Source organism: Camponotus floridanus, unplaced genomic scaffold, assembly GCF_003227725.1.
Source record: "Camponotus floridanus strain SB8 unplaced genomic scaffold, Cflo_v7.5 scaffold1, whole genome shotgun sequence".
Classification (NCBI taxonomy): Eukaryota; Metazoa; Arthropoda; class Insecta; order Hymenoptera; family Formicidae; genus Camponotus; species Camponotus floridanus.
Window position 1 is genome coordinate 8041951 of NW_020229214.1, and position 18567 is coordinate 8060517.

The 18567-nt window shown below is 43.0% G+C and overlaps 2 protein-coding genes across 10 annotated transcripts in view; one reads left to right on the plus strand and one right to left on the minus strand.

Annotated features, from left to right (window-relative positions):
- LOC105251352 (MICAL-like protein 1) overlaps nt 1-18567 on the plus strand; it is a 59498-nt gene that overhangs the window by 361 nt on the left and 40570 nt on the right. The gene's annotated exons all lie outside the window — the stretch shown is intronic.
- Nucleotides 70-18517, minus strand: LOC105251353. Of its 9 annotated transcripts, none has more exons than XM_011258106.3 (18): nt 18333-18517; nt 11481-11701; nt 11261-11357; nt 11123-11173; nt 9930-10036; nt 9716-9832; nt 9549-9620; nt 8638-8832; nt 8386-8561; nt 8237-8310; nt 8021-8150; nt 7705-7926; nt 7354-7608; nt 7140-7196; nt 5675-5982; nt 5333-5588; nt 4890-5249; nt 70-4722 (listed from the first exon to the last, which is right to left on the minus strand). In XM_011258106.3, the coding sequence occupies exons 2-18, from the start codon at nt 11550-11552 to the stop codon at nt 4662-4664; spliced, it is 2610 nt and encodes an 869-aa protein (XP_011256408.1). In that variant the 5' UTR covers nt 11553-11701; nt 18333-18517; the 3' UTR covers nt 70-4661. The 9 variants fall into 9 exon arrangements, with proteins under 9 accessions (XP_011256408.1, XP_025261847.1, XP_019883124.1 ...); XM_025406062.1 differs by having other exon boundaries at nt 8638-8838; XM_020027565.2 differs by having other exon boundaries at nt 9930-10039.

Below are 18567 nucleotides of genomic sequence, written 5' to 3' on the forward strand. Positions count from 1 at the left end.
TAATTATTCTCTATTTAATATCGGATAATGTTACGAGAGAGATACAGAGTAGGATCGATGAAAAATAAATCACAATTTACGATCAGATTTATTTCAAACTGATCGATGATGAAAATGGATTAATCGAAACGACATCGATTCGATTCCAACGCGACAAGTTAATTAATTAAGGAACAAGGGAGAGGAGCATAAATTTTGGAAATGATTTTGAATCTATATAATTCGTTTTCATATTTCTTTTGTCGCAAGTTTAACGACGCAACATATACTATTGTCACTAGCATTTTCATTTTAGGCTCTGTGTATTATAAATATTGCGCCATATGCGTTTTTGTGCAAAATGTAATTTTGCGAAAAATAAAACAGTAAATGATAATTGCATGAATCTCCCTAACAATTTTTTTGCGCGCTCAACGATATATGACGAAAATACAATTTGCCTGTAATCGCGCGATTAAATCGAGATTCGGAGAAATTAAATTAAGAGGAGATTCAAAAAAAAAAAAACAGAATAAAATTCCCGGATCCTTAGATCGTCTCATCGATCGATATATCGACACATCTCAGATCTTTGCACATTTGTAAGAGAATTCGTTCTTCAAAATCAAGCATTTTGAACCAACAGATCCATACATTAAACGATACATCTAAATTCCTTAAAGTTTCGAATCTTCAGAATCAATTAGGGAACTCTTACATTCGTAGGTAATTAAATTCTAGGATGCCTGGGAATCTTAAATCTAGTACATAGATTCATACGCAAAATTTTCACTCGCTTATCGATGGCATTTACATCTTTAGGCTGCTGTGTGAAAATACACACTTGAACAATTGCTTCACGTATGCGTTTATGCGAAACTTCGCAATTTGGCGCAAAATAACATCGTACTCGACTAATTACAAAGATTCATGGCAAATCGAATAATTAATCATTAATCCAGCGGAAAAGCGATGGTGCGCTGGTTTTTAATTGGTGCATATCTAAATTTCATAAATTTTGGTTAGATCTGACGGATCCACGCGGTTAGAGTTTTTCTAATAATAAAAATATCGTGTATATTTTTTTTACCAATTTAAGGAAAAAACGCGATGTTTAACTCATTTAATCTACATACAATCATCTTTTTTTCTAAATAATAACAATAATAACTATTATTATTTTTTTGCGATTGTGAATAAAAATTATTTTGCGACAGATTTTTTCCAGCCTCTTCGTAATAAACGTGATAAAAATATTATTGCGTTTATTACAAAAACGCTGTTACTTACAGGTTATATCTAGATAAAAATATAATTCATAAATGTATGACGAAAATATATATAAATACTATTTTAACAATGTATGTACAATTCTGTGAAAACATTCTATAAAACAAAAACGCTTTGAAACGTTGTATAAAGCAATGTTACAATATATATGTGTATGTATATGTATCGTGGCACCGGATCTTACAGACTTTTTAAAAAAGTGCAACTTGCAAAACACGAATAATTTATGCAAGTTAATTTCCTTCATTACGTAATAATATTTTAGCAGTATACATTATATTTTAGAAAGATACTCTGGACTTTATTCATAACTATCATTTTGCCTACGTACGCTAATTATGCGAGCGCTAATCACATTTCGTTCGTTATATCATATAAGTGCCATCTCTTTGCCAGATTAATCATGCTTGAAATAATCGTAACGTTCCTTTCTAACGCTGAAGAGTTAATCGCAACATTGGAATAGCAAAGGGATTGTTATCAATGTTTCAGAGTGTGTTTTATATATTAAACATTATTAATCTCTCTCGACGTAATTTTCCGAGCTAAAACCTGCAGTTCTGATAATGGCATGCTAAGTGTAATCGATGTACACCAGGCGTCGCGGTTTAAAGTTATACAAAATGCGATATGTGAGGGATGCGCGCTCAAGATCGCAACGATCGCAAGATCCATCGTTTCTGCCTTGAAATCTGTTAATCGACGAATAGAGATTGTAATTTGATTATAAATTGCAGCTAAAAACAGTGCGGTACGTTTAACATAATTATTGATATAATTAACTGTAAAAAAAATATATATATCTATATATCATTCATTTTGCCACAATATTATTAGGAAAATTTTTCAGCTCGCGATTCTAATCAGACGGATAGCTTGTGAAACTTGCGCGCGCCCCCGCGTTGTACGACAACAAGGTCCTTGATGAGTACATCTTCCAAGACACGAGAAAAAGTGCGACGTACGCGATGATGTTGGAAATTATTTACACAGAATATAGCGTCCTTAGGCGAGTAATATATTTTTTTTTTTTGATTTGCTCCGTGGCTCGTCCACTGCTTAGAATTCGCGTTTCTCTCCAGCACACGTCCGAGTCCTCTGTGTGAGTCCTCTCATAGATTTGACCATATTTTTTTCAACTCGTACAAGAAAATTCGCGGGCGAATCGAAAAGGTAGTTCGGTATCGCGATCGCTATGATTGCGAACGAAATCGTACTGTAGTAAGTATATATTATCTTCATTTTTCCTTCTATCATCAATCGCGCGGGACGTGTTAATCTAATCTTATTATCGGCTAACCTATCATAAGAACATTACGATACTTAAGTTGAGCTGCTGAATTAATAGTACAATCGTCGTGAATACTTTTAGAATCCTTATGATTACGCTCGCGTGTCCAGACCAGTCGTACACGGCATCTTGCACTTAAATAATTGCTCAAAATCGAGAGTATTTTGCTTTTTTGTGCACGCACTCGCTATTGCGTATAACTAGGAAAACAATCGCAAATATTATATCGATAATCGAAGAAGTTTAATGTCGAAATAAAAATTCAATATTTGATAAAAGACTTACAAGCATATTATAATCCATCATGAATTCTCTACTTTCCATCTCTTTTTGTAAAACGGGCTACTAATTAGGCGATCATTCTTCGTTTCCATTCAAGTTATCCATTTCTCTCCATCGAAGCAAACGAGGAATCGACCATTAGGATCGTCATAAGTTCGCGATTGAATGTGAGACAAACGCGTGTTGTAATTATTAGAATAATTATTTCGTTCTAAATTTAAAACTAGACACGAAAAAACACCGAGGTTACAGTTAAGAGCACAATTTATGCAATTTTTAAATAGCCTCTCTCTTTCGATTTGTAGCATCGAATCAAGGTTCCTGGGGCAGTGACAGGACCAGAGATTCGATGGCGAAAACGGATACTTTAAGAACTTGACACACGCTATTCTGGAAATTCACACACGAATATTTTTTATTCTTTTATTTGTTTTATGTCATAAATTCGCGAGCGCGATTCGCTCAAGCGAGGGCCAACGAGTGAAACGCCGTAAGATCACCGCAACCGCCATCGACTATCATCGGTTTTAATTAATCCGACAGAGCGATCGCGACAAAGCGGCGTGTACTATAACACGAAATACCTGTAATTAGACACTTACGATATATCAGGTCACGATAATTTGTCAATAGTTAATATCGAACGCTCGTAAGACACAATGTAAGACACGCTAAACTCTAGGCGATTATTCTAAGACGAAAACGTGCACATCGATGCGCTTGAATTATGATTACGCGTCACGCATTGGGATGCAATATCGGTAAAATATATTTTTCGGAAAAATATATATATCGCGATGTCTTTTCGATACGACACCGTTAATCAAAGTTCCGGTCAATTGGGGGGCGGATTAAACGCGAATCGCGTCTTTACCGTATAACGCACAACGGGACCCACATCGAAACGTAACGTTTCGCGAACGCGAAAAAGAGGGTATCCGGGAAAAGCGCGACCATGGAGAGCGGCCAAAGGGCTCAGATTTGGCTGGCGCTCTACGAGCGTGCGTTTGCGCGAGATACCGAATCAAAATGAGAATAAAGAGCTCCCAATCCGCGCGCACGAATTTACTCGTTAATTGTCCCTGTCTGGCAACGTTACCTTTGAACGTTGCTTCAACACGGAGCGACACGATCTACCTACTTGCGTCTCATGCGACACACGTTTTTTTCTCGATCTACGTTAAACTACGGTAATCTACGAACAACGTTAGAGACTACGCTCTAATGTCTCTATGAACAACAGCGCCCGTCTCTTTAACGTTTTCACAAATAATTTCCGCGTACTTTTTAATATGACTCGCGTATGCTAAGAATGGTAAATAGTAATGATTAATAGAAGTCGGAAAAGACGAAAGAGATCAAAGTGGATCCATATGTTGTGAATCCTCGTGACTCCGAGCAAACGAATCGGGTCGTTAGGCCATACAGTGTAAATATTAACAGCGACTAGATGCCGACGTATATGTTTTCGCGTCGAAATAAGTCGATTCTATCGAGCAATTTGCCCGCGATTCTTTACCCTGCGCGCAAAACACCGTCATTTCCGCCGCGATATCGCGAATTTATCGATAGCGCTCGTTTGATGCGCTCGTTTGATTAGATCCTTCATGGCTTCCGCGAGCTTGATTCCAACTAAAAATGTTTGCCGTTTAAATAACGCGATGATTGAAGCGCGGTATCTTTGCCGCGTGTGACGATCTGAACACGCGAGCTCGGTAAAGTGGATCAAAGTGAAAATCGAAATCGAATTTGTGTGACTGTCGTAAATGTAAAATGCAAAGATACTTTGTTTTCTTTGAATATATCAACACGACAAAAATTACAGGTAACCTAAAGTCGCATAGGTTTTTACATAGGGCGCATCCACTCTACAGTTTTCCCTGAAACAGACAGTGAGCTCCGTACGAATAAAAGAACATTATTACGTGGGATAATTTACGTGCGAGTACGAGAGAAATTTGGTTTGTTTGAAAAAACGATGAATATTGTCGCGGGGAGAGCAAGCGTAATCCTAAGATTAGGTCGGATCAGATCATCAGGTACTTACTCGTCCTCCCACGGGCATACTTCGTTAACATTATTGTCACGCTTCTCCCGAGGCGCCGCTTGCGCCGTCGCCGGTCGGTCTTCCTGTTGGGCGTCCGGTTCCCAGACAGGTACGACCTGCACCTCGTCCGGCGGCTCCTCGGTCGTCGCCGGTTCCTCCTCGGCCACCGGCGACACGTCCGCCCCGGTGTCGGCCCGCGAGTCGGTCTCGCCTCTCGTTCTGTCCTCGACGATATCCCCCGCGTCCCTCGCTGTGCAGCTCTCGCTCGCGTCTTCGTCGATGTTCTCCATCGTGGAGTTGTCGCTCGGCAGGTCGCCCACGATCGCGCTGATGCTGATCAGAGGCGCCTTCGCGGTCGCCCTGGGGACGAGGCGTCTTTCGTTTTCGATTTCTCTCGATTTCTTTCGATTAGCGTTACGAATGTTACGAGGAACGGCACCTACTTGGGACTCGATTGGCTCTCTTTAACGACGACGGATTCCGTGGACGTCTCCTCCTCGGGCACGATTTTCTCCAGGGAGGATCTCTCTTCCACCTTCTCGACGACCACGTGGGAGTACTCGAATGACTGATGAGGCGACGGATAGTTGCAGGATGACACGGACGCGCGACTCATCTCCGACAGCCTGATACGACCGCTCGCCGAGCAAGTGGAATAGTTTCGCGTTATCGTACCGGGACCCGAAGTCGCTGCGCCCACTGTATCGAGAAAGGGAGATGCGTATATAACTTGGAGCTTCTCTCTCAATCTCCGCTCGTCTACCGCGATTGCGAACCTAACCGACCTGTGCCATGCGTCAAGCTTGTCGACTTGCGCAGCCGCTCGGTGACCTCGATCATGGCGAGGCTGACGTCCGACGACGAGCTGCACGAGTCCAGCTGCGCCGAGTTCTTGCGAGAGACGCGCGCTGCCTCGGCGGTGTGAATCGTCGCGTGACCGCCGCTGTCCCACACGTGCCGGGCCTGATCAGCTGACGCTGTCCCTCCAGAGGGAACGGCATCCGCACCGTGCTCGGTGCTCGGGCCCGGCGCGGACTCCCACGGGCACACGTCGTCCATAGGGCGAACCGCTACTTCCGTCGCGCCAGCATCCCTGACAACAGGAACTTTATTATATTTAGTTTTCACCGTTTGCTCTCGGCAAGTTACCACGTGCTTTGCACGCGTGTTGTATATGTGTGTATGTACGTGTGTGCGGGGGTGCGACTGTATCTGTTCTTTCTCAACGTCAGTCGATACATGCATGATGTGCTTCCATTCAACGGCTAGGATTAGTAATGGGTCTCTATACATACGTGTGCGCAAAGTGTCCCGGAACTATCCCGTATGAAAAGTCCGTGGCCGAGCAACGAGCGATAATTCCGGGACGTCCCACAACGGATTTGGACGCGTATTTTCGTAAAGTTTGAATCCTCAGAATCCTTGTGTCTCGCGCATTGTCGAATACAACGCAGTTGTTTGCGATTGTGAGGGAGAAATTTTCTTACGGGGGGCACTAGATAAATTGACAAATGGGGTTGTACGACATGAAAGGATGGGTGTGTATCTTTTTCATTGTGCAAGTTATGTGCTTGACAATCGCATAAAATATATTACAGATATAGGAACACAGAGAAATAAATAACTCTGGTACGGATAACACAATATCAACATCAAGGCAATTGTACGGAGCGTTTCAAAAAAATGTATTTATATATATCAGTGAATAATAATTTAATTATTCTTTAGCATTTATATTCAAGAGAATAATTGACGCAAATTGTGTTTGAAACACTCCGCGCAAGTATTTGATAGTATTGAAAAAAAAAAACACTGAGAATTTGATGAAAGAGGACCTCAAAGGCAGCAGGGCACCATAATATCGTCATACAATTACCACCGATACTGCTTTACACACATTTTGGTGAGCTTTCCACAAACGCATGACTTCTTGGAGAGTGCGAGAGTTTTCAAAACACACCGAGATAAGAGGGTTTGTCAAAGAGTCTGACTATACGAAGGATACAATGGAGCGTGCGTGCGACGCTGGGGCGCGTTATAATAATCACTCGGGCCGCGTTCTCCCTTGTGTCATCCTCGTGTGCCGGATTCGCTCTTTTCCCGAGATCACGAGTATTCGCGAGATCGGCACGCGGAGAGACGAGCAAGCCAAGGAAGCGCAAACGGATGTTAACGCGCCGCGCTCTTGCCGCCCGCTCCCACACTTAATCGAGAGAGAACCGAGTGGTATGTATCGGGCGTGCGACTTACTGAATACTACGTGGACTAGGCCTCGAAGGTATCTTTACAAGTCGTGGTAGATCTCCCCTGAAAATACGACGCGCACGGATAAGCCTATCGTATCGGCCACGTCCCAGTCGCGCGAACGGATAGCATGCTTTAAGCATAGAGTATCCCGCCGGGGAACGGATACGGTCTCTCTCATTTTCGGGGACCATTGTCGGGTCCCCCAAACCCCGCGTACCTGTATGGGATGTCGGTGAGGTTCGATTGGCTGTGAGAGTGCGGCACTCGTGGCGCGGAGGACACGTCGCGGAGGACACCGCACACGGTTAGCTCGTGAGCGCTCCCGGATAGGCTCCGGTCGCTTCCTCTTCGTCTACCGCCGCCGCCGCCCCCGCCGCCCCCGCTACCTATATTAGCGTGCTGCAAAGTGCTAGTCGTCGGTGTCGAAGTGGAGGAAACTTTCTTCTTGGCTTGACCGCCGAAGCCGAAAAATCTGAGACAGTCGAATGGAGATTTCGCTTCAGTTTCGCTTCAGTCGTCTTTACGAGACGAATATACGATAACTTAAATCGTGTAATCTAAAGTCTACCTCTTTTTTTGTAGAGGTTGCACTCCAGCGGCTAAGAGATTACGATACTGATCGGAGCGAATAAATCTAGGATAGCAATCCTTCTTCAGGAGTAATGTATATACATGCTCCGCGGCGGAATCAAATGTAAATCTGCTCGGATTCTTCATCTCCTGATGAACCTTCTCCATCGTTTTCCCATCAATGTTGATTTCGCAGGGAGCTCCAGGCGCCAGGAATTCTCTGCGTGTTTTCGAACGCGTCATAGATGGATTATTTTTTTCTCTCTTAAACGAATACTGCGATAAGTAATGTACATGCATGAAAACTAACGCACCTAAAAATTTCGTTGACTTTGTCAGGTATTTGTGCTTGGAAACTATGCCTGAGATCTTTGACTGCCAGCCAAAATCTTATATTTTCGTGGCTGTACTCCTTTCTTAAATAATTTGTGAATTCTTGTAAACCTGTTGCGAGATAGAATCGGCTTTTGTAAGATTCGCCAACGATACGATAGCGATGTTGTATTAATAATAGGATCGAAAAGTTTTACCTGTAGGATCAGACATAAGTTCTTCCATCGACAGCGCCCATCGTTTAACACGTTTCTCGGTAGGAACTTCCACTCTGGACTCGCGAAAGTTATTATATCATTAGATTTGTCGTGAATATAGATAAACGTATTAGATATCGATTACTTACAATGGACTATTCAATTGCCAAAACGTATGATCGTCGGTGATCCATGGATTGGAAGGTTGCGGCTGTACGAACATCGGGTCGTATTCCACGTACGTGTTGAAGTATGATTTCAAATTTTCGATCGCGGTCGAAACCTTTATCCTCGTGCGTATCAAACTGTTCCGTAAAAGGTCCACCTAAACGAATGATAATCGATACGAGCGTGTTAGTTGGATCGAGGCTTTCGACAGAGTCAATCGACGGCCTTCTCACCTCGCGTTGCAAATCGGCGAGGGTACGTTTGCGTGACGGTGGTCGTGGAAGTCCGGGACGAAAACGAGTAGGTACAGGCACGACTTCCAGGCTACTGAGACAACCAGGTGGCGGCCGATAGACCCTCCAAAATGCTCGCTCCTGCGAGTCGCTCACTATCTTGTCCCCCTTTTTGCGCTCCTTGGACAGGCGTACCTGAATCCACACAATCAGTAGCATTTCAAGGAGTCGCGTGTTCGAGTGGACGAAATTTGGCATTACGTGGAACCATACGTGCATGTGTATATAAAGTGTCCCATATAGCACAGGTTATATAATGCTATCATATTTTTTTTGTCAAAAGACGAGCATCTTTCTCTTTTAAAAAAACATCCAGAAATGTATCGTCTTTCAGGTATCTTATTTTTTAATAAACTAATAGAATGCAATTTGCTGTTTCTTGATTTTTTTCTGTAAAAATTGTGATAATTCTGATAATTAAATTAAATCTAATATTTACATTTTTATAATAAGACACTTGAAGAGAAATTTTGCTTGAATGATGACATGAGATAGATTGCGGTAGTGAAATGTGTTTGCCGGCTCTTATGTTAACAAAATAAATGTTACATAATGTAACGTAAATATCACAGGCTTCATTATAAAGAATGATAAAAATTTTTGCACGCAAAATCATTTACACAAATAATAAAAAAAACAACAGATATATTGTGTATTGTCATAAAAAAATTTTAAATATCTCTTTAAAAAGGATCCATTTCTAAAAATTGTGCAAGGAGAAAAGGTACTCGTTGGCAAGAAATCTCTTGTATCTTATCTATATAGGACACATTGTATATCTCTGCGTGTGTACGTTTTGATATATTTATTATTATTGAGAAGTAAGCGCGCGATAGCGACTATTTAGTCACCTGCTCTTCCGCCTGTAGTTGTATTATGTCCCATTTGTTCTGCAAGTTCTTGCGCAGGCTGTTCAAAGCTTCCTAAAGACAGTAGGGTTTTCTTTTTACGAATGTCCTTAAACGGGCTTGTCAATTGCTTGTTATTGCGATAGCAACATTGCGATATCATTACGTACGATCTCATAGTCCTCGAGAGCGTGACGTTGTTTGTTCTTCAGGGTTCGTTTAGCCAGATAGATCGCGTACTCGACATTGTCAGGGGTTCTGTGTTGCCACGGCCAATAATAGGGTGTCTAGGCGCATCAATTTTTAAGATAAACAATTAGATGATTCCGAACAAGAGAGTTGGAAATATTTCTTTTTGTAATTTTCAAAGGCTATATAACTTACCTGAAATCTATACAGAGAGCTATCATCCTTTACAGTGAGTGTCTTGGAGTCATTCACTGGGAAGAAGTAGCCATACTGGCATAGTTGATTAGCAATATGGACCGCCTCTACTGTCAAACATAATAATGTACTTTGATATCTGAGGAGACGTTTATATCGACGAAAGCCTCTAATCGTGCAGGTCACTCAAACGATGCGACATTGCTCTGTGTGTCATATTTTAGTAGAATCTGTCTGTTCGCAATTTTTCCCAGCGAACATACGTCGACGCCCATATTAAATTATAATTTTGCCATCTTTATAGGAAATGTAAATTGTGCACTTGGACAGAGAGTTGGTGATGATATCAACTTAAACATTTTTACTCATCGAATAATGAATTCGGTTTCGATTCAATTTATCTGTCGCATACGTAAATGTTGTCGGTATTACCATAATTACTACAAATTCTTCAACTACTTCCCCGAGTGAGCTATGACGACATTAATTCTCGCTAAATTTACTCGAATTACACGCTCGCGCGGTGAAACGTGACGAAATCTGACGAAATTTGCATTCTGCATTTGCACGTGGACGTATTATCGCTCGCATCGCATTGTCGCGCGCAAAAATCCCGAAAACCGCAAAATCCGGAAAACCGCGAAAAAAAAAACGACTCACGAGTTTTCTCGCTTGTAAAATAATGATTATATATATATATATATATATATATATATATATATATATATATAATCTATATATATATAATCTATATATATATATATATATATATATATATATATATATATATATATATTATATCTATATATTATATATATATATATATATATTTTTTTTTTTTTTTTTTTTCGATAAATAATCCATATTCGATTCTAAAATGAAAGAGTGTCTCCTGTGTAACATGTGTTAATATGTAATCGATAGTTGAAAGGCATCAAGCGGAAAGTATCGATGCAAATGCGAATCGGAAACGGCGAAGCGAGAGTATCGATGGTGTTAGTCGTTAGCGTATCCTCAGGCAAGAGCGGTTGCGGTTGCGCGTGTTGGCTGCGGCGAGACGAGCGAGCGAATGAGCGAGCGAGATAGATAAGATAGGAGAGAAAGAGCGACAGACTGGGCGGGGGGGCGGAGGGGGAGGGGGGGAGGGGGAACAGCTGACGCGATCACAGCGGTAGACACATACGAGCCCGTACCTGATTCTTCGATGGCAAGCCGCTCCATCAGCCACTCGATGAGGTCGTAACCTGCAACACGCAGGCAGCCTACTGTAGTGTCCTGGCCGTGATGGCCGGTTACGCTTACTCCACAACGCAGGTACCGATGGCACTCACCCATGAACGCTGAAGGGATCGAGGTGAGAAATTGTTTTTGGCTGCGCACGGGTACCCCGCTCTCAGGGTCTTGCATCTCCCGCACCAGCCCCTCCATCTGCGCGAGAAAGGATCAACGCGACGATCGATTATCACGTGAGAGAATTTCGTCAATTGTATACCGTATATACACTTGGTGGCGTTTAGAGAACATCACGCTTGTTCGTCGGGGTATAATTACCTTGTCGAAGGCGTAAGGCCTGTGAATGCGTGGCTCCTTCTCTTTCTGTTGTTGATTGCTAGAGGCCTCCATCGCGATCGAGGCGGCCCTCTGCGTCGTTGGCAGGAGCGGTGTCGATATCGATGGCGGAGGGGGCTGGGGAGCTGGGCCGGAGACGGGTCTACCCGAACTCCATGGGGCTCTGGCCCCATCCCATCACTCCAGTCACCCCCGCACGCCCACTGAAACATCCGGTCAAATCGCCCTCTTTATTTATCTCATGAATATATTAACGGATAAAGTATAAATATAAATTTAATTCCAACTGCGATGAGTTTTGCGCGCAATATTGTTCATTTTGTAATTAAAAATCGCCATCTTAAAAAGGATTTCAACGTCGGTTTCTATTACGCTCAGAGAGAGGGGGATAGACTTGGGTGTAATTTTCAATCGACTTCTATATCCTGTCATTTAATTATTCACGCTTCTCGTTTACGTTTAGAATCCGCGATTAGTTTGCGTAGAGGAAGCGCTTTCGCAAACAAAGGATGGTTCCCTCTAAATTAAATATAATATATTAAATAATAGTCAAATAGGTTCCGAGTTTCGCATCAGGTTAATGGAAAATAAAATCTTACTCAAATATGTAGTGGATTCTCAGACTAAATTCTCTTTGATTCTATTTTCGGATCGCAATTCGACAGTTGCCTGTATCCGTAAGTTTTATAGGAATATCTTCTGGACGTTCCTATAAAAATAGCTACCTTCTCGTACATCATTATAGTGTCGTCAATTTTTAATTCTTTGTCTTTTGATACACTTTATCGACGAGAACGAGACGTGCCTTTGCTCTCATTATTTATGAAGGCACATCGGATTAAGAAAACTGGACAAAAATATCGGCTATTTAATTAGCAATAACAGAGACATTTGTTTTAACGTATATCAAGGCACGTTTACGTATAATTTATTTTTACACACTCTCGATAACAATACATACATCTGCCGAATGTCGTTGGCATTGATCGATCGACGAGCAACGAACAATTATTGATTGATGTACGGAAAGTAATAAGAAACTAGTGATGTATGAGAATCTAGTCGAGGGATACATTTTTCAACTCGTAGCAGAGGAGTGCATCGATTTGCGCTTTATTTTCGCCTACGGCGATCCGAGGTGCTCTAGCGCACTCGTACAAACATACATACAAAGCTCGCAAATGAATAAGGCCATTTCATCTTCGGGGAGATCATTTAGCTCGAATAAAAGAGAACCGGGCGCTGATGCATTGCGCTTCCGCCTCTCAACTTCCGTCGTTCCGCATTACGCTCGTGCAACAAACTGCGGCAATAATAAACGACCGTCACGGAGAACGGCAAAATGCGCCGGGTCGACGCTTATGAAGGCTTCTCTTTCAGATTTTCGCAGATGAAGATTTACTTTATTAGACTCGCCGACTTCTCTCTCTCTCTCTGTCTCGGACGAAATAAAACTCACTCGACAATGCTTGTCGTAAATTCGGAAAACATTTCCGCTGAATATATCGGGGAATTCATAGACCATAAGATCAAATATAATCTGTTATTTACGTCCCATTTCTTTTTCGCGGAACATTTTCCACAGCCGAGAAACCCGAGGTTGGGACAAGAAGACGGTGAAAAAAGAGCTCCTCTACGAAAAATCGTATATAAAAGATGTTCGGGCCACGTTTAACGTCACGAAAACGCGACAATACGGATCGTCCGAGAGTCGTCTCGGTAGAAAACGAATGGCTTGCGGAAACGATGCGAAATCGGAATTTCGCCGAGTTAAAAATGGTCGTCGCGCGATATTATATCTCACGTTACTGATGATATCTCGTTACTGATGCGCTCGCGTTACCATCCGGATGAAACGCAAGGTCGACACGAATCATCATCAAGGTCGTGACGCGTCGTATCGATGGGAAAACGAGTGCTGTCCTGAAAGAGGAGATGGCTTTGTGCATGTGCGATCCGATGAAGTCGGGCATCCAGATAAAATTGCGTCGTCGATATATCGGTGTATCCCCAGGTTAACGAACCCAGACCTATTCGACTGGCGATAATGGGATAGTGTTCTCGTCTAACTAAAGACAGACGAGAACATGGGAAGAGAGAGAGAGAGAGGAGAGAAGAAATAAATACGCGATCATCGGGATTATCCTCCGATAGATATTTCTAACCCGATCGAAATTCTTATCTTATCCCATTTTGCGCCCTCGTGTTTCTTCCAATACGGCGAATCTTTTCATTTTCCACGAAACAAGTTGTTAACTCGGTCGTTTTACGGCATCTGTTGCAAAACTTTCGTCTCGTTACCCTTGCTTGCTTGAGTTTAAAATTGGAATCGAAACCGCGGTGATCTTTGGGAAGCCTTGAACGAGAAATTCCAAGATGGATATACCTTCGGGAAAGTACGTTTCGAGGAAAAGAAAGATGGAAAGAGCGCGAAGGCTGAATTTCAATCAAAGAATAGCTGGATATAGAAAGAAGAGAAATAGCCGGAATATCAAAATGAATCCCCAAATGATTTAAGGACAAGCAGATGCGTGGGAAGAAGCACGCTCCTCCCCTCCCCCCCTTTTCCTGCAGCCTCGTCAAGCTTGCATCCTCCCTCTGCCTGCCAATTTACGTGCTAATCTGAAATCGATAAGTTCTCGGGCACGTCCCGAGAGTTTGGGGACGTACGTTTCTAAGAATTATTCAGTGCGCGGAGTTATTAATGTCCTGCTCAATTACAGGCGAGTTTTCGGCAATCGGAGGAAATCAATTAATTATGCGCGGGGGTGGCGAATGTTGCTCGTCGCGTATCGTTAACCCTCGTCGTTGACGGCTGGAATTTCAATTCGAGGCTTTTACTTTCCGATTTCTTCCGTAAAGACTATATCGAAGCACCCAAATCTGAAATTTCACCCTATCATTATGTTTCATTTACCTCGTCCATATTTACATATTTATCTAAAGGATTTGCCTGTTCGTTCAAATTAATAATGCAATTGTTGCGTTATCTTGTATCATTATGATAACTGACGCTAAATGCGAAACTCAATTTGTCATTTATTAATGTTACTCTATCAGAGAATATTGCTCTTACTGGGCAAAATGGAATTGATTGCGTATTACATGTAAACAAGGTCACATTTATATATATACCGATGGTTTAAATTAATTTTGTTATTTTATATAGCATTTAATTAGAGTTATTTTGTAGATAAATGTGAATGAATGTGTGTTTTGCGTATTTACTGACTACTAATCTATTATTTACTAAATATCTTGTAGGACAAAATTGAATGAATTATCGAGGACCCATTGATTTATTTCGTGATTTATATCATGATTTTTTTATATATATTTTTTTAAACTCTTTATGAATAACTAACTTTATGAATAACTAACTCTTTATGAATAACTAACATAAACAATGATACATATATAAATAAATTATTCACTTTGACAAGTATTCTCAACTATAACTCTAAATCAGGCATCTGGATGAAAAAAATGTATTGGCGGTAGTAGGTTTATATTAGCTATAACTTTCTTGTTTTTTTTATGACAAAAATCGCATCGTATTGAATATTGCCGACACATAATGTGTGAATATAAACCAACCATATTTGAAATTCATAAACGATATTATCGATATCACATATTGGCCATTTGTTGGCACAGGTATGTTGTGTCATATAGCGCCTGCTTTAAACGATTAAGGAAAACATAGCGATAGATTTCGATCGCGATTCGAAAAAGAAAGGCTTGTTTCTTTCCATTTTATATATTTTTTACATTTACCGTGGAATATACGTTTTAACATATTTTTCGAAATACACGTTTTCGTTGTTTCGTATTTTCACAGTCGCCACATTTGCGAAGCAATAAATGTCATTCGCGAGTTTATACGAAGCATTTCAACGTATTGTAAAAAATACGTGAGAAATACGCTATTTGCGAAATCGCGAAGAAAATCCAGATAAATCGTGCTCGGGACCAATCCGGAGAAGAGCTTGAATAAGTAATATCAATGGAAGAAATCACGGTCGTCATAAAATTCCGTGGGAAGCGACACTAAGCTCGCCTTTCTATGGGATTAACTCTCGCGGAATTCTCTCGACGGGACTCGTTTCCCGAGAAGCTTTGTGCGAACGATAACGAATTTCCTTGTTTCCTATTCAGAGGCAGGTCATTCAGTAAACAAGAGGGAAAAGCGTGCGCGGCATTAACCCTTTTCAATTGAACGAGAAGACGAGTGAAATTGTTGACGCTTTGGAATTCTTTGGATTTTGGATTAGACTCGACAATTCTTTTCTACTTTAGATTCTCTCTCGAGAAATACTCGAATCGCTACATTAGACGAGAGATTCAAATTAGCGACTTTATCGAATTATCCGGCAATTTGACGAAACGTCAAGAGCTATTTAATTTATCGTGCACATAGTTCCGCTTCGCGTATAAAAATATGCATTTAATCGCAATCGACACAGCTGGCGTGCGACAGGAAATGAGATAAATAAAAATAAAGACGGATCGCGCGTCTTTGCCTCCAAAGTTGTCGATATAATCGATCTAGTTTGTCTACAAATGACAAACTCGGGGGCGAGTGTTACCTCGAAATAGCCCCTAAATTGATTGAATGAATGTTTCCGCGGAGACGACACAATTTTAGTCTCGACGTCCCTCGGGTCGCCGTGCCGTGCCGTGCCGTGTCGAGTAAATAAAACGGTCAGGAAGACGGTCGAAGGCGCCCAATCTCGCGCCTCACGGAACAATAGCTGCGATAGATTGAAATTTTAATTAAATTTTTGCATTCTCTCTCTCTCTCTCTCTTTCTTTTCTACATCGGTAAATGAGCAATCGATCGCTTGAAAGATTAAGTTATTAATTTCCAACACACATTTTTACACGTCACCCGACGATCGCAACGCGCATATTTTCGTCCTAAAAATAGCGATCGGGGAGGAGAGTAAAAGGAAAGACGAGCGAGCACGTTTAAAAACCGAAATGCAACGGGGGGCGAAAGTCGGTCGCCGACCAACCCTCGATAGCTCGCGCGCTCGATCGGTTATGAATCATCAGCCCTTGAAAAGTCACGCGGGTGAATTCCAAAACGGGCGCGATACTGCGCGATAAGGTGAAATTCCAATCATCATCGCTCGCGCGATCGACGTTATCGCGTCGATATCAAACAAATTAAGATTGCGTTTGCACGAATAGACCGACATCTGCCAATTTGATTATCATACGTCGTGCATCGGAATATCAATCGCGATCGAGTCGCTTGCGCAATATGTTAAATTCGCAAGAACGTGATGCAAGGTGAATATGTAATATATTTGTCACGTTTATGAATGAATATTGAAAAGTATCGATAAGAATTTTAATCGGAAGTCTTATTTATCTTATTGGGATTTTTCGGGATTTTTCGCGATTTACTTTGCAACATTTGGAAACGTTCTCCGGGAAACGTTACCAAACTACGTTTATTTTTACACAAAGAAACGCTAATTGTGGCAAGCAATTACCGCCGGCATTATTTGTCTCACGCATACACGTACACTATTTCGCTAGAGACAATTATCGTGAAAGGATACCGATGTAAACGTACCTTAACATGTGCGGTAGAACATCCGAAAAATGTAACGGTCGCATGAGCACTGTGTATCACCTTACACCATCACTGCGTTGGCATTGCCACGAATGCATCATCGTATTACTATATCGGCAATTGGCGCGGATCCGCGCGGACCAGAATATCATCCATTAGTCGAAATCGCGGGAGGAAATGGACACCTTCCTAAACTTGTACCTTTTTTTTTCCTAGCGCACTCTACCGCAAGATGAACCGATGTCGACTATTGTTCGATACGATAGAGGAACCGCGTAGAGAATTGATGCTATACATGTTTACCGACCATGACATCTCGATGCGTAACATTTCGCGATGGCTAGCACCCCTAACGTTTCTCCTTCGATTCCGGGAGAGCCTCGCTTGGCATCCTTCGACGGACGGATCCCGAGGAATCGGCGCACTGCACTAGCGTTCGTCTAATCCGCGAGGGGTCTACTATAGCGAAGGGGTCTCCTCTGGCGGGCTGCCGCGCAGAGAGCGCAAACACGACGGGAGCATCGCGCGCCTAACGCTCGGTAGCGCACGAGCCACCCCCCCGGGAACGTGCACATGTCGCGATCGTGGGGCATCTCGCGCCTTTTCGACGACGCGCGCGACGACGGTGCGCTACGAGATATGACGTGGCCCGATCGAATGGTCCACTTTTCGCATCGCTAAGCCTCCACTCCCGGTGGTCGATATTTATTGCGCCTCGGCCGAGGCTCGCGGCCGCTCCGAAGAAGCCGACTCCGATCGTCTCGCGTCCCTCGGGCCAACTGTTAATCGGCCTCGAGGAGGAAGCGCTCTCTCTCTCTCTCTCTCTCTCCTGCTGTTCCCTCCGCCGGCTAAATATCGCCTCTTCCTCCCCCTACTCTCCCCGGCTCTCGATCGACCCACGCCGATTTAACGGTCGCCACGAAGGAGGGACGGTCGGAGCACGACGTTCCCGGTGGTGTCGCCCGACGGTCGTCCGTTTCTCGGGAACGCGGACCCGCTTGTCGTCGTCGTAGGCAGGTTACCGTCGTCGAGCGGACGACTCGCGGAGAATATTTTCTCTCTCTCTCTCTCTCGCTCGCGGGCGAGAGGAAGGGAGAACGGAAGCGCGGGGGAGAGAAGAAGGTGCGCGACAAGGGGTACCGCTTTCTCCCTCCCTCCCCCTTCCTTCGCGTTCACCCCTCGACGCAGTTTCGCTCGGCGATGATCGCACAGGGCACAAGGAAATGTCACAAACTTGTACTACTCACTCGACGAGTCAGGGCAGTGGAGCTTCATGAATGCGTTCCGCAATATGTATCAGGCCATCGGAACACGGCCGAGCTCGCGGCCCTTCTTCCGCAGCTTCGAGTCTAAAGCCACCGTCCGCACCGATACGCCGTTAAGGCAGCACCGCGCGCGCACGCACCACCAGCAGCAACACCGCCGCTAACGCCACCGCCACCGCCACCACCACCATCGCCACCGCCGCCACCACCACCGCCA